Source organism: Pristiophorus japonicus, chromosome 3, assembly GCF_044704955.1.
Source record: "Pristiophorus japonicus isolate sPriJap1 chromosome 3, sPriJap1.hap1, whole genome shotgun sequence".
NCBI classification, from domain to species: Eukaryota; Metazoa; Chordata; class Chondrichthyes; family Pristiophoridae; genus Pristiophorus; species Pristiophorus japonicus.
The window spans coordinates 250,518,884-250,544,515 of NC_091979.1; the positions used below are offsets into that span (position 1 = coordinate 250,518,884).

A 25,632-nucleotide genomic window follows, 5' to 3' on the forward strand; every position below is an offset into this window, starting at 1 on the left:
ATGCGCCACAGTCATCAGTGCATGCGCCCCAACATTCGATGCAACGGATGAGGCTGAAGAGGGATTCTATTCCAACCTCGAGCCATCCCTGTCCTGCGTCCCCAAGGACGACAAATTGATCCTCCTAGGAAACTTTAATGCTAGGGTCGGCAAAGACACAGCCCTCTGGGGAGGCGTCATTCGCAGCGAGGGGGTAGGGAAATCCAACTCCAATGGCACCCTACTCCTGAAAAAATGTCTAGAACACAAACTCCTCACCACCAACACCCTGTTCCGCCAGAGGGACAAATACAAGACATCGTGGCAACACCCTTGCTCCAAACACTGGCACCTGCTGGACTATGTCATCGTCCGAGCCAAGGATCGCAAGGATGTACGCATTACCCGTGCCATGACGGGAGCTGATGACTGATGAACGGACCATCGCCTAATCCGATCCATCATCAATATTAATATAGCCCCAAAGCAGAGGGGACAGCAGAAGCAGTGCCGCAAAAAAATTAATATCGGGGCACTTAAAGATCCAGCTAAGAGAGCCCTATAAAGCCAGCGCCTCACAGCCAATCTGGCATGCCTTGATGGCCCTGAGATGCTCAATGCCCACAGCGCTTGATCTGTCCTCCAGGCCTCCATAACCAGTGCCTGTGAAAAGACACTTGGTTACTCAATCAGAAAATACCAGGACTGGTTTGATGAAAACGATCAGGAGATCCAAGAACTAATAGGCGAAGAGCCTCAAGTAACAGCCAAACTCGGGTGCTTCAAAGCAACGGGAAGGTGGCTCAACCGTGGCTAACAAGGGAAATTAAGGATCGTGTTAAATCCAAGGAAGAGGCATATAAATTGGCCAGAAAAAGCAGTAAACCTGAGGACTAGGAGAAATTTAGAATTCAGCAGAGGAGGACAAAGGGTTTAATTAGGAGGGGGGAAATAGAGTATGAGAGGAAGCTTGCTGGGAACATAAAAACTGACTGCAAAAGCTTCTATAGATATGTGAAGAGAAAAAGATTAGTGAAGACAAACGTAGGTCCCTTGCAGTCCGAATCAGGGGAATTTATAATGGGGAACAAAGAAATGGCAGACCAATTGAACAAATACTTTGGTTCTGTCTTCACGAAGGAAGACACAAATAACCTTCCGGAAATACTAGAGGACCGAGGGTCTAGTGAGAAGGAGGAACGGAAGGAAATCCTTATCAGTCGAGAAATTGTGTTCGGGAAATTGATGGGATTAAAGGCCGATAAATCCCCAGGGCCTGATCGCCTGCATCCCAGAGTACTTAAGGAAGTGGCCCTAGAAATAGTGGCTGCATTGGTCATCATTTTCCAACAGTCTATCGACTCTGGATCAGTTCCTATGGACTGGAGGGTAGCTAATGTAACACCACTTTTTAAAAAAGAAGGGAAGAGAGAAAACGGGTAATTATAGCTTGACATCAGTAGTGGGGAAAATGTTGGAATCAATTATTAAAGCTGAAATAGCAGCGCATTTGGAAAGCAGTGACAGGATCGGTCCAAGTCAGCATGGATTTATGAAGGGGAAATCATGCTTGACAAATCTTCTGGAATTTTTTTGAGGATGTAACTAGTAGAGTGGACAAGGGAGAACCAGTGGATGTGGTGTATTTGGACTTTCAAAAGGCTTTTTGACAAGGTCCCACACAAGAGATTGGTGTGCAAAATTAAAGCACATGGTATTAGGGGTAATGTACTGACATAGATAGAGAACGGTTGGCAGACAGGAAGCAGAGAGTCGGAATAAACGGGTCCTTTTCAAAATGGCAGGCAGTGACTAGTGGGGTGCCGCAGGGCTCAGTGCTGGAACCCCAGCTTTTTACAATATACATCAATGATTTAGATGAATTGAGTGTAATATCTCCAAGTTTGCAGATGACACTAAGCTGCGTGGCGGTGTGAGCTGAAGAGGATGTTAAGAGGCTGCAGGGTTTCTTGGACAGGTTAGGTGAGTGGGCAAATGCATGGCAGATGCAGTATAATGTGGATAAATGTGAGGTTATCCACTTTGGTGGCAAAAACACGAAGGCAGAATATTATCTGAATGGCGGCAGATTAAGAAAAGGGGAGGTGCAACGGGACCTGAGTGTCATGGTACATCAGTTATTGAAAGTTGGCATGCAGGTACAGCAGGCGGTAAAGGCGGAAAATGGTATGCTGGCCTTCATAGCCTCTGGGATTTGAGTACAGGAGCAGAGAGGTCTTACTGCAGTTGTACAGGGCCTTGGTGAGGGCTCACATGGAATATTGTGTTCAGTTTTGGTCTCCTAATCTGAGGAAGGATATTCTTGCTATTGAGGGTGTCACGTATTCAACCAGCATTGTAACCCATGTATAATCTGACCCAAGTTGTACACTGTGAAAACAATGACCACTAGGTGGGAGACACTCCTAACCTGGGCCTTCAGGTACAAAAGGGGAAGCTCCACCCACCTTCATCACTTGGAGTGCTAAGGAATAAAGGACAGGTCACAGACTGACCTTCTCTCAAGCATGGGCCTCGTGTGCATTTATACTGTATAGTAAGGACCTATCAGAGGGAGTGCAGCGAAGATTCACCAGAATGATTCCCAGGATGGCAGGACTGACATATGAGGAGAGACTGGATCGACTGGGCCTGTATTCACTGGAGTTTAGAAGGATGAGAGGGGATCATAGAAACATATAAAATTCTGACGGGACTGGACAGGTTAGATGTAGGAAGAATGTTCCCAAAGTTGGAGAAGTCCAGAACCAGGGAACACAGTCTAAGGATAAGGGGTAAGCCATTTAGGACTGAGATGAAGAGAAACTTCTTCACTCAGAGAGTTGTTAACCTGTGAAATTCTCTACTGCAGAGTGTTGTTGATGCCAGTTCGTTGTATATATTCAAGAGGGAGTTAGATACGGCCCTTACGGCTACAGGGATCAAGGGGTATGGAGAGAAAGCAGGAAAGGGGTACTGAGGTGAATGATCAGCCATGATATTGAATGGTGGTGCAGGCTCGAAGGGCCGAATAGCCTACTCCTGCACCTATTTTCTATGTTTCTACAGATGGTTCAAGGCTGAGGTCCAACAAAAAACCCGGGACCTAAAGAACAGGTGGTAGATGGAGAAAATGCAGGTAATACAACAACTAGCCGACAGCCATGACATACGAGGATTCTTCACTGCAGTCAAGGCCACCTACGGTCCAAACTCCCAAGGCCCCACCCCACTCCTGGCAAAGAACGGGGAAACACTCATCAAGGACACCGAGGCTGTCAGGGCCAGCTGGAAGAAGCACTTTGAAGATCTCCTCAATCAAGATTCTGCCTTTGACTCGAGTGTTCTCAACTCCATCCCGTAGCATGCAACCCGCCATCACCTCAGTGAAACTCCAATGCTGCAAGAAGTAGGCAAAGCCATAAAACAGCTCAAGAACAACAAGGCTACGGGTGCGGATGGAATTCCTGCTGAGGCGTTAAAATATGGCGCTGTTGGAGCGGATACATGACCTCATCTCTCTCATTTGGAGGGAAGAGATCATGCCGGGGGGGATCTCAGAAATGCAGTGATCGTGTCCATTTTTAAAAAGGGGAACAAATTCGACTGTGGCAACTACAGGGGAATCTCCCTACTATCAACCACTGGGAAGGTTGTCGCTAGGGTCCTCCTCAACTGTCTTCTCCCTGTGGCCAAGGAGCTCCTCCCAGAGTGACAGTGCGGATTTCATCCCCTATGGGGAACAATGGATATGATCTTTGCAGCACAACAACTGCAGGAAAAATGCAGGGAGCAGCGCCAGCCCTTATAAATGGCCTTTTTCGACCTTACAAAGGTCTTTGACACTTGACCGTGAGGGCTTATGGAGTGTCCTCCTCCTCCGTTTTGGGTGCCCCCAAAAGTTTGTCAACGTCCTTCGCCTGCTCCACGATGACATGCAGGCTGTGATCCTTACCAATGGATCCATTACAGACCATTCCACTCCGAACTGGGGTCAAACAGGGCAGCGTCATTGCTCCAACCCTCTATTCAATCTTTCTCTGCCATGCTCCACCTCACTGTCAACAAGCTCCCCGCCGGAGTGGAACTAAACTAGAGAACCAGTGGGAAGCTGTTTAACCTACGATGCCTCCAGGCTAGGTCGAAGACCTCCCAAATCTCTGTTGTTGAACTGCAGTATGCGGACAACGTTTGCGTCTGCGCACATTTGGAGACTGAACTCCAGGATATAGTCAATGTATTCACCGAGGCATATGATAATGTTAATTCCTGGATTCTTTTACCTCAATCTGGTTCAGTAAAATTACTGAGTCGAATACCTCTTGTGCTTTGAACAAAGCAGTCTTTATTACCGGCCAGTAAGACCTATCAGACAGAAGATATACTCTCTGGATAGAGCGTACACACTCCCTACGGATAGGTGAAGTTACATCGTAAAGCGTTAACAGTTATACAGTTTTGAAATCAGATAACAAAATACAAATGGATTGACAGTCTAACTCAGCCACTCATTAGTCAATCTATATGAGATGTTCTTCTTGAAAGCTCAAGTATTGCCTCTAAATGTTTCAATCTAATGGTGTGACTATTTACTGAGACCTTGCAATTCTGCAGATGTATTTCATGTTACAATTATATATTATTGGCAGGATTAGTGACTTGAAACCTTGAGACAGACTGTTAGCTATGCTGATGTTGCACTATTTGCAATCTGACATTCTCCCAGCTATTCTTCCATGGCTTATACATTTTCATATATTCCGTTTACTTTACTGTCCTTAATTCCATATATTCCGTTCAGATATCCACATCCCCCCTTTTATCATTCTATGATAACATTTAGGATCATTCTATGAGTATTGCATTGTTGAGTAGTTCTCTAGTTTGTTGGATCATAACCCGGGAACCCTTGACCACAAGAGGGTCTGCTAACCTTGTCATTGCTTTACAGCAGAGGTTAAGGCAACCAACAATCAAACAGCAGGTAATTATTATGATGAGAACAATTGCCCCATGTATTAGATAGGATCTCCAAGATCCACCCAGAAACCAATCAAACCTGCTAAGTTCTTTTGCTGGTGTGGATAACTTTTTCACCTCCCTCCTTATGTGATCGGCAAGGTGGGTTATGTTTTCTGAACTATCAGGAATGTAAGTGCAACATTCAGATCCTATCAGGGCACACGTTCCCCCTTTCTCAGCTAACAGGTAATCGAGGGCCATTCGGTTTTGTAATGCTACGGTCCTTATCGCTACCATTTCAGCTGTGATGCCCTCCAGAGCCTCAGCAGTGCGGTTAGCTACCTGTTCCAATATCGTTTCTTTGAATCCATCTAACAGTCTCAGTTAGGGTCAGGGGAACGGTGCGCAAAGGAATTCCCCCTTTGGAATGTATAGGGATATGTGAACACACCCAGCATCTAGTGAAGTGCCCTTTTTCCGCATAAACGTAAGACATATACAAAAAGGTGTTTACATGGAGCTCTCGCCTTTGTCTTCCTTCCCGTGCACCAAAACTGTCATATATCAACACTATTATGCAGACAGTAGCATACAGACACAGTCTCATCTTATAAATAGTCCAATTATTTAGCTGATAAAAAGAGTTCTGTTTTCACGTTTCCCTTCAGGTTTCCGTCAGTGTATTTGGCTGTCTGACAGGTAAGAGTTCAAACTGATCCTCCTTCAACTGCCTTGTTCAGCTATAGGGAGGAGGAGATCTGGAACAGAAACAGGAATTAGACTAACCAGCAAGATTTGTTTAAATGGTGATGAGCTTGCAGTGGTGCAGGTGAACCCAGGCACTTTTCCCCTCAACCTTGGCTGCAGTGGGGGTAGTGAGTGACACCTAAAAAGGCCCCTCCTATTGTGGCTCTAATCCCTTCCGAATCCATACTTCCCTGGTGCCACGAGGGACAATTCGGGTAAAACTGAGAGGTCGAGGTGAGCATCTTGAACCTGGTTGTGAACTAGTCGCAGAGCCTGAGTCAGAGAAAGAACATAGGTGGTCATCAGTCTAGCTGAGATCTCATATCTAGGAACAATTTCCCTCATTAACACCTTAACAACAGTCTGAGTCTTATTGTCCAGGTTAGGGTAGGCTTCAATCCATCTGCTAAACACATCTACTATTACTAACACATATCTGTAACACTGAACTTTTTGCAACTCAATGTAGTTCAACTGAAATGTCTCAAAGGGACCTTCGGGTAGGGGCGTTTTATCCCAATCACAGGGGACTCCCTTCCCTGGAATATGTTGCTGGCCAACCAGGCAACGACTACTGATGTTCTGGGTGAGCGCCTGGAGTTTAGGGTGCCACCAAGTAGCCAAAAGTGTATCACTTGTTGCCCTTGCTCCACAATGAGTAGCAAAATGCAGACAATCTATAACCCATGAGGCCAACTCGTCAGACATGCAAGTCTGTTCCGCGGGAGTGGTCAAGAGTTTAGAAACATTGTCATAAGTACATGCATAATATTTCCACAACAGTTTATCTTTTTCAGGAGCGTCCCCCTGTGCTTTTATAACATCTTGGATGGTTGGCATTGGTTTTTCCGAGGCTAACTTATCCTTCGCAGGATTTTTAGTCTGACTCATAATTTTGGGCACTACCATCTGTTGGTCACGAGAGGCCTGTTTGGCCTCTTGGTCAGGACAACGATTCCCTATATCAACCAGAGAATTTCCGGTAGGTTGGGCGGTACATTTGACAATGGCAATGCGTTTGGGGAACATGAGGGCTTGCAACAAATCAGATACTAACTGTTTATGAGATATCTCATTCCCTTGTGAGGTTAGGAATCCCCTATTTTTCCATAATTGTCCGAAATCATGCGCCACCCCAAAGGCATACCTAGAGTCGGTATAGATATTGACTTTGAGATCTTTGGCCAAGATACAGGCTTGGGTGAGGGCGAATAGTTCAGCTTGTTGAGCAGAATAGGCGGTTTCAAAGCAGCAGATTCCAAGACCTGATTCTCCTGGTTTACTATGGCGTATCCTGAGATTCGTGTATCTTCTGGATTAATAGAAGTACTTCCGTGAACAAACATAAACAATCATGACTGGGTTCTTCCTCATCTTGGGGTGGCTCAGTAAGAAAACAGGCCGGATTAATTGCAGTATAGTGCCAAAAAGTCAGTTTAGGATTGCCTGTGATTTCAGTGGGTTCTGTCGGATTGCCCTGCACTGAGATCTCAATCGGATCAATGGGAGTATAACCCACTTGGGAGGGGTTCTCTGCCCACACATGAGGATCCACATAGTCAGGTATGCCGGAGCCAGTATGATGCTGTAGAGTCGTTAAGACCTTCTCGGGGTCCCCATGAAATTGGACTGTTCGGCCATGTTTTACAATTTGCACATCCCGGCTGGTAGGGTCAGCCTCATCTATGGCCTTGCGTACCATAACTCCCAAATCTTTAGCATGGTGAGGGGCTAATACTTCACAAGCAATATGCGGTGCCATTGTTAGGGGCTGTTTCCACAGATTCTTATCCACTTCCACAAAATCTGCCTCTCTTTCCAGTCCAGTCACTCTAGCCCTTAATAGAATTCCCTTCACTTCCCCTTCGTGATCCTGATAAAGGTTCTGCAGGTCCTGATTCTTTCCACTGGGATCGTATGCTAGGGTCACGTGATAGGGTGCCTGCGGCAGGTCCAGAGACCACCACTGAGGGGTTCTAGTGGTATAATACTGCCGCTTAAGGGTTTCCTGTTTTACAATAATCCCGTTATCTCCACACTCCAAATGCAACTGGAATTTGCAAAGGAGGTCTCTAGCCATCAAGTTACAGTCCAGATTGGTTGTGATAACAACTCGATGTTCCACCGATTCTTCCTGGTAACCCATTTTAACCGGTTCTGACACTGGGAATGTCGAGATCCGTCCCAGGAATCCTGAAAGTTCCTGTGTTTCAGTAGAAGCAGGGAGTCCAAGCTTTGATTGTACAGAAGACATGAAGGCTCCCGTATCTATCAAAAAGGGTTGCCACTCATTCAGAATGGGTTCGTTGTCCGGGGAGGATCCCTGCACAATCAAGCTGCGTAGTCAATCGGGGGACAATTGACCAAAGGGGTTGTTCTGGGAGAAGTTAGTGTAAGATCCTCCTCTCCCCCCCCCCGCCCCCTCCTCTTCCTCCTCTTCCTTTTCCATGCTGACGGTAGGGGCAATTTTTATTCCAATGTCCTTCCTGCCCACAATTAAAACAGTCAATTCCTCTTACCCAGTCCCGGCCTCTTCCCATACCATGCTGGGGACAATAGGGAGGTTTATTAGCAGGGCTCGGGCCGTTTGGTTGTTTAGTATAACCGTATCCTTGCTTATCCATCCAATCCTGTATGCCACACTACGGTTCTATTGATCCTTCCTCCCGAGATGGCTCTTCCTTTCTAGTCACGTATTTAGTCTTGACCCGGGTTGGGGGCGCACCTCCCCCCTCCCCTTTCTTTTTCTGCCAATAATATCTAACTGCCCTTTCCATCTGTCCGGATAGCGTGAGCAATCAAATAGTTGTTTGAAGATCACAGACATCTATAGAGAGGTGGTCTGCAGCTTGTTGTGCATCAGGGTTTGGCATTGGTCTGACAGGGAATTGGTGTCGGGACTTTGGGATCTTGGAAATCATTTCTAGGCCGGTGGATGTTTCAGAGCTGTCTGACTGCTTGACAGTTCTGCGTCTCGATCGGCGGGGGTGTTTGCTATGTCTTTCACAACTTGGACTGGTAGGTTGACTAGAAGATTTACGGGACTGTTGTGATGTTGAGATATAGTTCTGCCCTTTCGAGTGTGACATCTGGTCCTTTCGGCTATATTGCCTGTGAACTGGGGATCCGAATCGCTATCAGAGGATGAGGAGTCAGTTTGGGTTTGTTGCTTTGATGATATGTGGTTGTTCCTAACTCTTTTTACCGGAGTGTTAGGTGGAGGGTGTTGGGAAGAGGACTGGAGCAAGAGGCCAGGGGGTGCGGAGGCGCCGTTGGGCGCTGAGTCAGTGGCCACTCATCAATTTCATCATCAGCCTCGGTTAACACAAAGCCAGCCATTTTAACTTGTAGTTGATCAATACCTTTCTCAGAGGTCCCAGAGGATCTCTTAGCAAGTTTCTCGTGCGTACATTCATTCTTTTTTTAAGACGTCTACAGTTTTAACATGTGTTCCCTCTGTCAATGCAAGTCCTAATTTAATAGCATTTGTTTGCCAACTCGATAGAAGTGATGCATCTTTTGATTTCTGACAATAATGTCGCCAGGTTGCAATTAAATTTTTTTATCCCCTTTTCCTCGTCCCCTTCTCCAAATTAATCCCTGTGCTTTTTTTTTTACCTCTACGCTTCTAGTGTCACTTAGAGGCCACTGGTCATCCCCTAATAATTTGTTCAGGGCTCCTGATAATTTTCTAAAGTCTTCAGCTCTTTCAGGGAATTCCTCACATAACTTTTGTAGCGGATTATCCGCATCCGTGGTTTTATCTAACTGATTACCCATTTTCACACTGCCCCTCGTATTACTGTGTCGCTACGCGTTCGTGTCGTCATGCAATTTAAACAAACTTAAAAATAGACACAGACTTTACAGAACTAACACGGACTTTAACTAACTCCAAATAACCAAACTTTACTAATGCTAACATTTACCCGCATCGCCGCACGGTCCGCATCGCCGCGCGATCTCAATACTAAACTACCACGTCGCCTCGCAGTTCACGTCGCCGCGCAATCCGCGTTGCCTCGCAGTTCACGTCGCCGCGCAATCCGCGTCGACCCGTGGCTCGCGTCGCCGCGCGAGTTAAGATACTTTAACTTTAAAAGGTAAACAAGGACTTCTAACACTTACCCGCATCGCCGCACGGTCCGCATCGCCGCACGATCTACAAAATAGACAAAGACTTCTAACACTTACCCGCATCGCCGCACGGTCCGCGTCGCCGCGCGATCTCAATACTTAAAACTTTACTTAAAACTCTAAACACTTTAAGACTTACAGACTTACTGCCATTAGCACTGACTTTCGCGATTCGCGTTGCTGCGCCTCTGCGTCACTACGCGTCGGCGTCACTGCGCGTTTACGTCACCGCGCGTCTACGTCACTGCGCGTTGATGTCACTGCGCGTTCGCTTCACTGCGCGTTCGCTTCGGCCCTTCTCTCGGCCGCGCGTTCGCGTCGGCCCTACCTTCCGAGTTGCTGCGGGGTTTTTTTTTTAAATTCAATCAGAGCCTAGACGGGCCAAGTGATATACAAGGTCCCTTCGTCGTACCTGAGTTGAACACCTATCCTCTATTTAAATCCCCATTTTATTCCCTGTGAGCCTAATTTTCTAATTTTGATTTCTTATGAGCCTCCATTAATTTCTTTTAGTCTCCAAATTTCCCTATCCTTTCGCGTTACTGCGCAGTTTAAATCCAATCAGTCAATGAAAGCCCTAATTTAATGGAGTTTTTCTGCCAATTGGACAGGAGTGATTTTATATTTTTCATAATTTAAAATCTCAGAACATTTTTTTCTTTCAGCACCTATTTAGTACTTTACTTTTTTTTATAACTAGAGAGAAGTCTGGCACGTAGGCTGTGGACTGCTTTTCGTTATCTCAATTGTTCCAGCCTCAAGGTCGTGTTATTTAATATAATTTTTTTTTAATCCTTTTGAATCCCTCTCAGTTGTTTTGCTGTGCCTTCTCTGAATGTTTTCTTTCAACAAGTTTTTCTTTTTTTTTTTAAACCACCGGGACCATGTAATTTTTTCTCTTTTTAACAAATCTATCCTTTGGGCATTTCCTGGCTCCGCAACTTATCATCCGAATATACGTAATTCAATAAGGTTCACACTCTTAAACTTCCCACATACAGGACAACACTACGAAGGGTTAAAACAAACTTTCATTCTGTTTGAGATAAAACAAACCTCAACTCCCCGGCTTTTTTATTACAGTAAAAGTCACAGAAGCATTTCTCATTTAAACAGACATTCATAAGAGTCTCTTTTCTTTCCTATTAATTTTTTTTTGGATCCATGATTGATCATCTATCCCTATCTAGCTCTAACTATCTTTCCCTTTCCAAGTCGCCGCTTGGTTTGCGTCATCGCACAATTTCCCTATCTCTATCCCTATTCTAAGTTTGAAAGGTATTCACCAGATTGTCCTGGATCTCGTTCAGACACTACCTGAGAACCAGCGAGTGGCTAAACTTTCCTCAGACTTTTGAAACCGGGGGAAACTGGAGCAGTATTGAAATCATACTCACTCCAGTGGCCATTTTCCCCTCGTCTCGTCCAAGGCTAGTCTGGCTCTTAATTCGCAAGTTTTCGGCAGTCGTCCGTTGAGATCCCACTTCTGACACCAAATGTTAATTCCTGGATTCTTTTACCTCAATCTGGTTCAGTAAAATTACTGAGTCGAATACCTCTTGTGCTTTGAACAAAGCAGTCTTTATTACCGGCCAGTAAGACCTATCAGACAGAAGATATACTCTCTGGATAGAGCGTACACACTCCCTACGGATAGGTGAAGTTACATCGTAAAGCGTTAACAGTTATACAGTTTTGAAATCAGATAACAAAATACAAATGGATTGACAGTCTAACTCAGCCACTCATTAGTCAATCTATATGAGATGTTCTTCTTGAAAGCTCAAGTATTGCCTCTAAATGTTTCAATCTAATGGTGTGACTATTTACTGAGACCTTGCAATTCTGCAGATGTATTTCATGTTACAATTATATATTATTGGCAGGATTAGTGACTTGAAACCTTGAGACAGATTGTTAGCTATGCTGATGTTGCACTATTTGCAATCTGACATTCTCCCAGCTATTCTTCCATGGCTTATACATTTTCATATATCCCGTTTACTTTACTGTCCTTAATTCCATATATTCCGTTCAGATATCCACAATAGCATGGGCCTTACGCTTAACATCCGTAAGACAAAGGTCCTACACCAACCTGTCCTCGCCGCATAGCACTGCCCCCCCCAGTCATCAAGATTCACAGTGCGACTCTCGACAACGTGGATCACTTCCCATATCTCGGGAGCCTCTTGTCAACAAAGGCAGACATTGATGCAGAGATTCAACATCACCTTCAGTTCGCTAGTGCAGCCTTCGGCCGCCTGAGGAAAAGAGTGTTCAAAGACCAAGCCCTCAAACCTACCACCAAGCTCATGGTCCACAGGGCTGTAGTAATTCCCGCCCTCCTATATGGGTCAGAGACATGAACGACTTACAGAAGACACATCACGTCGCTGGAGATATATCTCCAACGATGTCTCCGCAAGATCCTGCAAATCCCCTGGGAGGACAGACGCACCAACATCAGTGTCCTCGCCCAGGCTAACATCCCCAGCATTGAAGCACTGACCACACTCGGATCAGCTTCGCTGGCCAGGCCACATAGTCCGCATGCCAGACACGAGACTCCCTAAACAACTGCTATATGCGGAGCTCCTTCATGGCAAACAAGCCAAAGGTGGGCAGCGGACACGGTACAAGGACATCCTCAAAGCCTCCCTGGTAAAGTGCGACATCACCACTGACGCCTGGGAGACCCTGGCCGAAGATCGCCCTAGGTGGAAAAAGTGCATCCGGGAGGGCGTTGAGCTCTTTGAATCTCAACGTTGCGAGCATGAAGAGATCAGGCGCAGGCAGCGGAAGGAGCATGTGGTAAATCAGTGCCATCCCCTCCTTCTCCCGACGAATAACTGTCCCACCTGTGACAGAGTCTGTGGCTCTCGTGTTGGACTGTTCAGCCACCAAAGAGCTCACTTTTGGAGTGGAAACAAATCTTCCTCGATTTCAAGGGACTGGCTATAATGATGAGTCAACCCAGTCCTAACAAAATCATCCTACCAACTGGGATAGCAAATGGGGCTCGAGCTTTCAATGCTACTAGTTTGAAATTGAGCTTAAATTGCTGTGTCATTAGGCTGGCCCTTTCTGTTATAGTTTCGGGTTTTGCATGTACTTTTGGTAGGAATCACTGGCTAGTCTGTCTGATTTTTCATGGTAATCTTGTAATGACCGGAAGAAAATGCTCATGCAGTTATATTTTTTTCTCCACAGGGCTACAGAACAGGCTACACTTACAGGCACCCTATTCTGAGAGAAAAGCTAAGACACAAGAGTGAGGTGGAGATCCCTGCAACTGTCACAGCATTTTCCTTTGAAGATGATGCTCTGCCGCGCTCTCCCCTTAAATTCCTGGCACAGAAACAGCAGCGTGAAAAGACAAGATGGCTGAACACTCCAAACACATACATGAAGGTCAATGTCCCAGAGGACTCTCCAACTGGTGACTGCAGCCCTAGGTCCAAAACTACAGTAAGTAATAGTTTAGAAATCTTCTGTCATTCTTAAAACTTACTTTGGAATTATTCGGCCTATGCTGGAACAGCACTTCCTTCTGAATCAATAAGATGATTCAGCACTCAACAGTTAAGCAATGAAATAAAATTATTATTGATTCCTCGTAAAAGACAAATGTATGAAACTGTAAAAAAAAAATTGCCTTTTACTCTGATTCAGATGCCATCAATCAATAAAATTAAATTAAATATTAGCAACTGTCAAATAAAAGCTGGAGAATGTTTTAAGATGGGAACCGTATGCTAGGAGTACAATACTCTACAGTTTTGAAAATGAACTGGGGCATAGCAGAAAAGATTATGAAAGGAAGATAGATATTTTTTAATCCTTTTTTATTGTGCGGAAAAGCATTTTCTACTCTACAAATCTCAGAACTGCATTGATGTAAAATTCCATTTTTTAAACTACTCACTAAGTGTGATTGCCAAATTAGTGCCAATTTTGTCTTTTGGGCCCAAGCCCACTTAGAAATTGAGTTAACACAACCCATACTCATTTCAGATGGCACCCTTATAGCCAACCGTGAAGATTTTCTCAGAGGTGAAAGCCTAATATGCTGGTCCATCGATCCCCAGGGTTTTTTTTTAGCTATGAATGAAAGAAAGAAAGAAAAATTTACATTTGTATAGTGCCTTTCACCACCACCAGATGTCTCAAAGCATTTATAGCCAATGAAGTGCTTTTCAAAGTGTAGTCACTGTTGTAAAGTGGGAAATGCAGCAGCCAATTTGCACACAGCAAGCACCCACAAACAGCAATGTGATAATGTACAGATAATATGTTTTTGTTATGTTGATTGAGAGATAAATACTGGCCAGAATACCAAGGATAACTCCCCTGCTCTTCTTCGAAATAGTGCCATGGGATCTTTTACGTCTACCTGAGAGAGCAGACGGGGTCTCGGTTTAACGTCCCATCTGAAAGACAGCACTTCCGACAGTGCAACGCTTCCTCAGCACTACACTGAAGTATCAGCCTAGATTTATGTGCCTGGAGTGGAACTTGAACCCACAACCTTCTGACTCAGAGGAAGGAGCCATGGCCTAGTGGTGTGAGGGAGCTTATTTGACATGTGCATTGGAAATGAAGCATGAAGTACCACAAACTGAAATGCAGATTCAATCGCCCAACTCTGCCAGATCCTCAGTCTGTTGTGGTGCATGCACAAGATCCTAACCTGGGCAACAGTACTTGAGATATGGCTGGAGGAGGGACTATTGGACGACGAGTCTTTGCTGGTCCACTTGCATTTGCCGTCTAAGAATAAGTCAGCCACACTAGGCTTTTGAGCACAATGGTGATTTATCCAAGGAGAGACTTTGGGCTACGTGAAGTGCTTTCAGTTACCACTATTTTCGTCCAGTTATCAAAAACAGTTTTGCACCTTCAACCACGTAGGTAGCAGAATCAGGCTTTTAAATTTATCTTCCGCAGAGAGCTGTCACCTGGAACCTCTGACTCCCTGCTGAGCTGCTTAACTGATGTCTGGTATGGCTTTAGTCAGTGAGCAACTCAAGACAGTTAGCTAGGAGACATGTAGGATTTTATTTTTAAACTGTTATGAGAAGTACCTGGGGTGGAAACTACTTCACCCTACACATTTCCTTTTAATACCAGTCTCATAGATAAATCCTCTGATCAAGTCCTAAAATCAGTTTTGAAGACAACTTGTATTTATATAGTGTCTTTAAAGTAGAATGTCCCAAGGCGCTATCATCTGTCCCAAACTCTTATCACTACAGCTTGTAGCAAATAAACTTAAACCCATTGGCCCTGAATTTGCACAGGTCTGCCAGTGCTCTCCCGCCGTATGGCTTGGACTGAACCCAGCACCATTTGGTGAACTTTTGGCTTCCTTATAAAGGGGGCGGATGAAGACCACACATTTTTATTTTCTGTGCCAGTGACACTGTTCGGAGTGACTTTGTAATGCTGTTTTTTTCAGCTCCTCCACAGGTGCCAACTATGCACCTGTAGTGTTGTGTGTGCCTGTCAATGAAACGAAGAACCTCCCCTGATCCTGTATACTCTGGCAGAATAGAGGTGAAGCTTCCTGCAGGCACATCCCAGCACCTTTCCCAGAATCGCAGGCCCGCATATATTCGGAGCTTCTCTGTTAAAACCTCTTACCTTGTGAATATACTGGAAACCATAACTTTTTAAATGAAAGCCTCATATAGTTTCATATATAAGATTTTAATTAAAATCTTTTTGGCTGTGGCTTCAATCTTGGGGCTGCAATTACTTGTGTGCTTTTGACTCTGAGTTTCCTTTTCCATCAGTTTAGAGATATAAATTTAGTAAGTTAGTGTGATTCCTGTTTTTAAAATGGTTAAACACATGATTTAATTGTGGGAAATGGAAATTGCATTGTGCAATATATCGGTTATCTGCACAAAAGTATTTCAGTGACAAATAGCATTATAGAGGAAGAAATGTTTTTCTCATCTTTGATAAGTTTAGAAGTACAGATACAACATCTCAAATCCGGCTGTCCAAAAATCAGAATTTTTGAGAAAATCCCATTTGATAATCAGTAAAATAAAATCCAGAATTATTGTCCAAAAACTGACAGGCCAGACTAGTTATAGGCTTTGCCACTATGTTTTAAATGGCGTGCGATTGGTCCGAGCCTTGCTGAATGACCCTCGGCCCGACCCGACCTGACCCATGCCACCATTAGTACTTTGTCTGTCTTGGTAGCATACGTACGCTCTTGATTTTCTTGTCCGAAATCCGAAAATCGGCACGGTCTCGGTCCCGAGATTGCTGGATTTGAGACGTTGTACCCAGTCTCATCATTAATTACCCAGTCTCATCCTCTCGGGCACCAACATTTACTTTAGCCACTCTTTTCCTTTTTATGTACCTGTAGAAACTCTTATTATCTGTTTTTATATTTTGTGCTAGTTTACTTTCCTAATCTATCTTCCCTCTTTTTAGTCGTTCTTTGCTGGCTTTTAAAAGTTTCCCAATTCTCTGGCCTCCCACTAGTCTTGGGCACATTGTATGCCATTGTTTTCAATTTTATACCATCTCTTATTTCCTTCATTAGCCACGGACGGTTATCCCTTCTCTTTGGAATATATTTTTGTTGTGAGTTATGAAATATCTCCTTAAATGTCTGCCACTGCTCATCAGCCGTCCCATACTTTAATCTATTTTCCCAGTCTATTAGCCTCCTATAGTTCCCTGTGCAATACCCTCCAGACCAACTCCCATCCTTTTCACAGCACTCCAAAGTCACAAAGGACATCCTTTATGACAGGTGTTTTATCCATTGTCAACCCTTGAACAGCGTTCAACACAGTCAGACATTTTCGCCTCCGCCGATATGTCTCCTCTTTCATTCAGTAACACACAACTGCCCTCACATGGTTCCATTCCTATAGATCTTAACATAGCCAGCACATCGTCAACAATGATTTCCTTTCCCTCTCCCTCGCCTCCTGACTAATGTCCCCCATAAGCTGCACTGCCTCCCCCAATGCGCAGGCCATTGAAATTTTTGCGAATGCACGATATGTAAAAGCCAGTGAGCGGCCTGCGCGGGACTTTGCAGATGACTGCCTGGTTGTGCAGCTTAGTGGGAACATTGCTCCCGAGTCTCCCAAAGTTGTATCTTTGGCCATCTCATCCTCATCAACTTGCTGACCTTTGGCGACATCATTCTTAAACACGGGGTCAGCTTTCACATGTACAGTGATACCCAGCTCTACCCCACTATGGCCTCTCTTGTCTTTTCAATTCCCTCTTTGCTGTGACTCTGCTTGCCCAACATGCGCCTTGAATCTCAAACTATTTTCAGCTCAAAACTAGGAAGTCAAAATCAATTGTCTTCATTCCCTGCCAGAGGCACCCTCCCCCTCTCGAAGCACACTCAGGCTGAAGCAGACTGTTTCAAAATCAAAGGCAAAAATCAAAAAGGGCCACATTACAACATAATTCTAAAAGGATAAAGAGTATTAAGAAAACAAGCCCGAAGGCTCTGTGTCTCAATGCGAGGAGCATTCGTAATAAGGTGGATGAATTAACTGTGCAGATAACTGTTCACGGATATGATGTAATTGGGATTACAGAGACATGGCTCCAGGGTGACCAAGCCTGGGAACTCAACATCCAGGGGTATTCAATATTCAGGAAGGATGGACAGAAAGGAGGTGGGGTAGCGTTGCTGGTTAAAGAGGAAATTAACGCAATAGTAAGGAAGGACATTAGCTTGGATGATGTGGAATCTGTATGGGTGGAGCTGCGGAACACCAAAGAGCAGAAAACGCTAGTGGGAGTTGTGTACAGACCACCAAATAGTAGTCGTGAGGTTGGGGATGGCATCAAACAGGAAATTAGGGATGCGTACAATAAAGGTACAGCAGTTATCATGGGTGACTTTAATCTACATATTGATTGCGCTAACCAAACTGGTATGTTCAATTGGTCTGCCATTTCTTTGTTCCCCGTTATGACTTCCCCTGATTCTGACTGCAGAGGACCTACGCTTGTCTTTACTAACCTTTTTCTCTTTACATATCTATAGAAACTTTTGCAGTCCGTCTTAATGTTCCCTGCAAGCTTCCTCTCGTACTCTATTTTCCCTGCCCGAATCAAACCCTTTGTCCTCCTCTGTTGAGTTCTAAATTTCTCCCAGTCCCTGGGTTCACTGCTATTTCTGGTCAATTTGTATGCCACTTCCTTGGCTTTAATACTATCCCTGATTTCTCTTGATAGCCACGGTGGAGCCACCTTCCCTTTTTTATTTTTATGCCAGACAGGGATGTACAATTGTTGTAGTTCATCCATGCGGTCTCTAAATGTCTGCCATTGTCCATCCACTGTCAACCCCTTAAGTATCATTCGCCAATCTATCCTAGACAATTCACGCCTCATACCTTCAAAGTTACCCTTCTTTAAATTCTGGACCATGGTCTCTGAATTAACTGTTTCATTCATGAAAATAGAGTACGAGAGGAAGCTTGCAGGGAACATTAAGACAGACTGCAAAAGTTTCTATAGATATGTAAAGAGAAAAAGGTTAGTAAAGACAAGCGTAGGTCCTCTGCAGTCAGAATCAGGGGAAGTCATAACGGGGAACAAAGAAATGGCAGACCAGTTGAACAAGTACTTTGGTTCGGTATTCACTAAGGAGGACACAAACAACCTTCCGGATATAAAAAGGGTCAGAGGGTCTAGTAAGAAGGAGGAACTGAAGGGAAATCCTTATTAGTCGGGAAATTGTGTTGGGGAAATTGATGGGATTGAAGGCCGATAAATACCCAGGGTCTGATGGACTACATCCCAGAGTACTTAAGGAGGTGGCCTTGGAAATAGCGGATGCATTGACAGTCATTTTCCAACATTCCATAGACTCTGGATCAGTTCCTATGGAGTGGAAGGTAGCCAATGTAACCCCACTTTTTAAAAATGGGGGAAGAGAGAAAACAGGGAATTATAGACCGGTCAGCCTGACATCGGTAGTGGGTAAAATGATGGAATCAATTATTAAGGATGTCATAGCAGCGCATTTGGAAAGAGGTGACATGATAGGTCCAAGTCAGCATGGATTTGTGAAAGGGAAATCATGCTTGACAAATCTTCTGGAATTTTTTGAGGATGTTTCCAGTAGAGTGGACAAGGGAGAACCAGTTGATGTGGTGTATTTGGACTTTCAGAAGGCTTTCAACAAGGTCCCACACAAGAGATTAATGTGCAAAGTTAAAGCACATGGGATTGGGGGTAGTGTGCTGACGTGGATTGAGAACTGGTTGGCAGACAGGAAGCAAAGAGTAGGAGTAAATGGGTACTTTTCAGAATGGCAGGCAGTGGCTAGTGGGGTACCGCAAGGTTCTGTGCTGGGGCCCCAGCTGTTTACATTGTACATTAATGATTTAGACGAGGGGATTAAATGTAGGATCTCCAAATTTGCGGATGACACTAAGTTGGGTGGCAGTGTGAGCTGCAAGGAGGATGCTATGAGGCTGCAGAGTGACTTGGATAGGTTAGGTGAGTGGGCAAATGCATGGCAGATGAAGTATACTGTGGATAAATGTGAGGTTATCCACTTTGGTGGTAAAAACAGAGCGACAGACTATTATCTGAATGGTGACAGATTAGGAAAAGGGGAGGTGCAACGAGACCTGGGTGTCATGGTACATCAGTCATTGAAGGTTGACATGCAGGTACAGCAGGCGGTTAAGAAAGCAAATGGCATGTTGGCCTTCATAGCGAGGGGATTTGAGTACAGGGGCAGGGAGGTGTTGCTACAATTGTACAGGGCCTTGGTGAGGCCACACCTGGAGTATTGTGTACAGTTTTGGTCTCCTAACCTGAGGAAGGACATTCTTGCTATTGAGGGAGTGCAGCGAAGGTTCACCAGACTGATTCCCGGGATGGCGGGACTGACATATCAAGAAAGACTGGATCAACTGGGCTTGTATTCACTGGAGTTCAGAAGAATGAGAGCGGATCTCATAGAAACATTTAAAATTCCGATGGGTTTAGACAGGTTAGATGCAGGAAGAATGTTCCCAATGTTGGGGAAGTCCAGAACCAGGGGTCACAGTCTAAGGATAAGGGGTAAGCCATTTAGGACTGAGATGAGGAGAAACTTCTTCACCCAGAGAGTGGTGAACCTGTGGAATTCTCTACCACAGAAAGTTGTTGAGGCCAATTCACTAAATATATTCAAAAAGGAGTTAGATGTAGTCCTTACTACTAGGGGGAATCAAGGGGTATGGCGAGAAAGCAGGAATGGGGTACTGAAGTTGCATGTTCAGCCATGAACTCATTGAATGGCGGTGCAGGCTCGAAGGGCCGAATGGCCTACTCCTGCACCTATTTTCTATGTTTCTATGGTAGCAATATGGTGGAGGAGGATTTCCTGGAGTGTATGAGGGATGGTTTTCACAACCAATATGTTGAGGAATCAACTAGAGAGCTGGCCATTCTAGACTGGGTGTTATGTAATGAGAGAGGATTAATTAGCATCTTGTTGTGCAAGGCCCCTTGGGGAAGAGTGACCATAATATGGTAGAATTCTTCATTAAGATGGAGAGTAACACAGTTAATTCAGAGACTGGGGTCCTGAACTTAAAAAAAAAAAGGTAACTTCGATGGTATGAGACATGAATTGGCTAGGATAGACTGGCGAATGATACTTAAAGGATTGACGGTGGATAGGTAATGGCAGACATTTAAAGATCACATAGATGAACTTCAACAATTGTACATCCCTGTCTGGCATAAAAATAAAACAGCGAAGGTGGCTCAACCGTGGCTAACAAGGGAAATTAGGGATAGTGTTAAATCCAAGGAAGAGGCATATAAATTGGCCAGAAAAAGCAGCAAACCTGAGGACTGGGAGAAATTTAGAATTCAGCAGAGGACAAAGGGTTTAATTATGAGGGGGAAAATAGAGTATGAGAGTAAGCTTGCAGGGAACATAAAAGCTGATTGCAAAAGCTTCTATCGATATGTGAAGAGAAAACAATTAGTGAAGACAAACATAGGTCCCTTGCAATCAGAGTCAGGTGAATTTATGATAGGGAACAAAGAAATGGCAGACCAATTGAACAAATACTTTGGTTCTATCTTCACTAAGGAAGACACAAATAATCTTCCGGAAATACTAGGGGACCAAGGGTCTAGCGGGAAGGAGGAACTGAAGGAAATCCTTTTTAATCAGGTAATTGTGTTAGGGAAATTGATGGGATTGAAGGCCGATAAATCCCCAGGACCTGATGGTCTGCATCCCAGAGTAAGGAAGTGGCCCTAGAAGTAGTGGATGAATTGGTGGTCATTTTCCAACATTCTCTCAGCTCTGGATCAGTTGCTATGGACTGGAGGGTAGCTAATGTAACCCCACTTTTTAAAAAAAGGAGGGAGAGAGAAAACAGGAAATTATAGACCAGTTAGTCTGATATCGGTAGTGGGGAAATGTTGGAATCAATTATTAAAGATGTAATAGCAGCGCACTTGGAAAGCAGTGACAGGATCGGTCCAAGTCAGCATGGATTTATGAAAGGGAAATCATGCTTGACAAATCATCTGGAATTTTTTTGAGGATGTAACTAGTACAGTGGACAAGGGAGAACCAGTGGATGAGGTGTATTTGGACTTTCAAAAGGCTTTTGACAAGGTCCCACACAAGAGATTAGTGTGCAAAATTAAAGCACGTGGTATTGAGGGTAATATATTGATGTGGATAGAAAACTGGTTGGCAGACAGGAAGCAAAGAGTAGGAATAAACAGGTCCTTTTCGGAATGGCAGGCAGTGACTCGTGGGGTACCGCAAGGTTCAGTGCTGGGACCCCAGCTATTTACAATATACATTAATGATTTAGATAAAGGAATTGAATGTAATATCTCCAAGTTTGCAGACGACACTAAGCTGGGTGGCAATGTGAGCTGTGAGGAGGATGCTAAGAGGCTTCAGGGTGACTTGGACAGGTTAGGTGAGTGGGCAAATGCATGGCAGATGCAGTATAATGTAGATAAATGTGAGGTTATCCATTTTGGTGGCAAAAACACAAAGGCAGAATATTATCTGAATGGTGGCAGATTAGGAAAAGGGGAGGTGCAGTGAGACCTGGGTGTCATGGGACATCAGTCATTGAAAGTTGGCATATAGGTACAGCAGATGGTGAAGAAGGCAAATGGCATGTTGGCCTTCATAGTGAGAGGATTTGAGTATAGGAGCAGGGAGGTCCTACTGTAGTTGTACAGAGCCTTGGTGAGGCCACATCTTGAATATTGTGTACAATTTTAGTCTCCTAATCTGAGGAAGGATAGCCTTGCTATTGAGGGAGTGCAGTGAAGGTTCACCAGACTGATTCCCGGGATGGCAGGACTGACATATGAAGAAAGACTGGATCGACTAAGCTTATATTCACTGGAATTTAGAAGAATGAGAAGGGATCTCATCGAAACATATAAAATTCTGAAGGGATTGGACAGGTTAGATGCAGGAAGAATAGTCCCGATGTTGGGGAAGTCCAGAACCAGGGGTCACAGTCTCAGGATAAGGGGTAAGCCATTTAGGACCGAGATGAGGAGAAACTTCTTCACTCAGAACCTGTGGAATTCTCTACCACAGAAAGTTGTTGAGGCCAGTTCGTTAGATATATTCAAAAGGGAGTTAGATGTGGCCCTTACAGCTAAAGGAATCAAGGGGTATGGAGAGAAAGCAGGAATGGGGTACTGAAGTTGCATGATCAGCCATGATCATATTGAATGGTGATGCAGGCTCGAAGGGCCAAATGACCTACTCCTGCACCTATTTTCTATGTTTCTATGTTCAGTCTTCATGTCCTGTAAGGATCCAAATCCTCTCCAACACAAAGACCACTTGCTATAACAGAGCCTGTCCCTTTGCTGCTGAAATCCTTGTACCTTTGTTATATCCAAACATAATTTCTCTAACTTGATGGGCTCCCATTTGCTACCCTCCAGAATATTCAACTTATCCAAAACTTACCCTGTTTGCAAAAAGCCCTGCTCAGCTATCATTTATCCTCGCTGGCTTATGTTGACTCTCCATTGCCCAGTGCCTTAAATTGAAAATCTTTGTCCTTGTAATCAATGTCTTGCATGACTTCACTCCACCCTATCTCCTGCAATCCTACATCTTCCCATCTTTTCCCCACCTGACACTCTGTTCTTCTGATTCTGGCTGATTTTGTGTCCCACCTCCCTATACCCGACCATTGATGACCAGTCCTACTCTCTAGAATTTCCTGCCTTAATCTCTCCCTTCCTAGCTTGGTATTAATTTTTTCTTTGCCTATCTGTGAAGTCTCTTGTAATTTTTTTTTACATTAAATGGGCTATACAAATCCAAGTTGTTGAACCAGTGTAGCATGAATTGGGCTTGCTTGTTGGTACAAGCACAATTTCTTCAGATCTTTGTGTCAGGATCATTTTTGTTACAGTTTCCTCTGGTTACACCCAGTATTTCACCCAATGTGCAAAGTCTTAAATCTTATTTACATTGTATTTTCCTTTTAATACTGTATTTTGATCCTGTTTTTAATTAAAATTGAACCTTTAATGTCTTTTGCATGTAGGATGACCTTAGCATGAAATAAATGAAATTAAGTTCTGAAAACACAGCTGTAGGCCTATTAAAATATTGTAAATAGCTCCCATTAATGCTACAATGTTAAACATCAATCAAAGGCCATTTAATTTGAGTTGTGGGAACGATTCACATTACAGATTGTTCAAGCGATACATATCCGTCCAGAACATTAGCCACAAATCCATCACATGTGAATGATAGATATTTTTACATAGTTAATACTTGTGCCAGACATGCACTTATGACTGAAAATACAGCCACAGAGTTCACCATACCCATCTGTTGGGTCAGAAGTACAAGGAAGTTTGTGTTTCATGGACCTATGATAACCAGATCTTGTACAAATTCTTTAGACTGAAATCGGGTCAAGTACAATACTTGAATGTGGTTTATTACAAAGGAGTTCCCTCTGGTGGCAAGGCTCTGAATTTACAGTTTAGCAAATTCCAACAGTGTAGGTAGGATACACGGCAAAAAGGCTGTTTACTCTGTTAGCCTACCAACTTTTTAACTTCATAATTTGTGGAGAGAGTTGTGTTGTAAAATACTGTTCACCACAGTTTTGTAAATTTTATAATGGCAAAGGTAGTCTACAGAGCAAGCTGGTTGGCTTAAGTTAACTATCAAAACCTAAACTGTTAATTTCTAAGCATTCTCTTGAAATGGGTGGGAGACAATCTTATACACTACTTACATTTTTCTTTACAGATTTCTCCCAGCTTGCCCCTCTTGTTAAAGCTATTTGTTTTTATGCAGTTCTTCATCTGGAGGGTGGGTCAGCATATTACGTAATTCCCTAAAGCTTCCACCAGCCGTGCTTTCCAGCATTTCAAGTGCCAGAATACATTGACTAAATACTAACAAAATGCATGACTCATAGTGGCTCAGCTGAATGTTGGCTAAGACCAGGACACAGATGTATAAACTTTTCTCAAGAACATTGTAATGATTCCCTGCTGCAGCTATCCTGTTTGTATTATACATAGGAATTTAAATCCTACTCCAAACTGGCCAAATAAATGTATTTATTATAAATACAGGCTTATATCCACCCCACTTTAACCCTTTTAACCATGTTTCATGCCTGTACACCTTCCTGACTACAACGTATTTGCTGATGGGTTGCACTGTACAGGATCCACAAATGTTAATTCAGAAAAATAGTGCTGTTGATTTGGTTTTGTTCCCTATCATCTTCGAGCCCTTTATCCACCCCTTTCTTGTGAATCTATCTGTTCTATCTGTCCCTTTCCCTGATTTGCCTCCAATTCAATGTGTGTGTCCCTATTTCTCCAAGCCCCTCCCCCAAAACCCTCTGGTGCTGTCCCCTTCCTCTCCAGTGTGTCCACCACCCTCCATTCCCCTGTGTACCTCTGTTGATCTCCCCTTAACCCCCCCCCCCCAAAAAACTTGCTGAATATTATTGCCAAGAATCAGTGTTGTTCCCTTTTGTGGTAATGTTAAGAGTTCTCTTATTTATATTATGGAGACTGGGACATGTGACAGATCGACAGCAGCACAGAATCCTAGCAGTATTACTGGACAACCAATGGACAGCATTTTTTTTAACCATCAAGGACTTCACATACCCATGAAGACCATTGGGGTGCACCAGGGTATACTGTGCACTGATTAACATATTGGGCTGGATTTTTGTTCATTACACTTGCACATCGACTTTCTATGGGTTTTGCACTGGAACTTGCTGTAAACTAGAGTGCCAAAAAAGCATAGCACCCTCTACAGAGCATCTGGGATCTGTGTGAACAGGGAAAGCAACTGAGTGTCTCCTTAACCAATCATTGATGTACATCGCAGAGCCTGAACTTGGAAGTGTCAGTTAGAATATTGAATTCAATGTGAAGTCAAGAGAATAAAGAGAGAAAACGAAAGATTGGATTGAGAGAGAGATACAAGACAGAAAATTTACATTGTTTTTAAAATCCCACCAATAATAAAATTCGGAGGGAATGAGACTCCACGCTTGTAAAACTTAATTTTTAGGAGAGGTTGTTCGGCAGTAATTAAGGGCTCAAAATTGTCCAGGGGTAGCTCCGTTTTTTTTTTAGACAGCTTGATTTTTCTGGAGTATCTTAAATTTCCCCATTTTGCACCGTTTGCGCCAGTTAGTTAGGATTTTTTTTAGTTTTAGTTTTTTTTCAAAAGGGGGCGTTACCAGCCACCTACGCCCGTTTTGGCCATTTAGGCCACTTTGGACA

At 43.9% G+C, this 25,632-nt stretch overlaps 1 protein-coding gene and 1 long non-coding RNA gene across 19 annotated transcripts in view; one reads left to right on the forward strand and one right to left on the reverse strand.

Annotated features, from left to right (window-relative positions):
* add3a (adducin 3 (gamma) a) overlaps nt 1–25,632 on the forward strand; it is a 341,424-nt gene that overhangs the window by 301,821 nt on the left and 13,971 nt on the right. For all 18 annotated transcript variants that reach the window (XM_070876511.1, XM_070876521.1, XM_070876514.1 and 15 more), the window contains one exon: nt 13,039–13,296. In XM_070876511.1, coding sequence (XP_070732612.1) covers nt 13,039–13,296 — 258 coding nt within the window. The remainder of the gene's footprint in view (nt 1–13,038; nt 13,297–25,632) is intronic.
* LOC139260219 (uncharacterized) lies at nt 4,308–10,110 on the reverse strand. Its single transcript, XR_011592737.1, has 2 exons — nt 9,965–10,110; nt 4,308–5,699 (listed from the first exon to the last, which is right to left on the reverse strand). It is a non-coding gene; the product is annotated as an uncharacterized lncRNA (long non-coding RNA).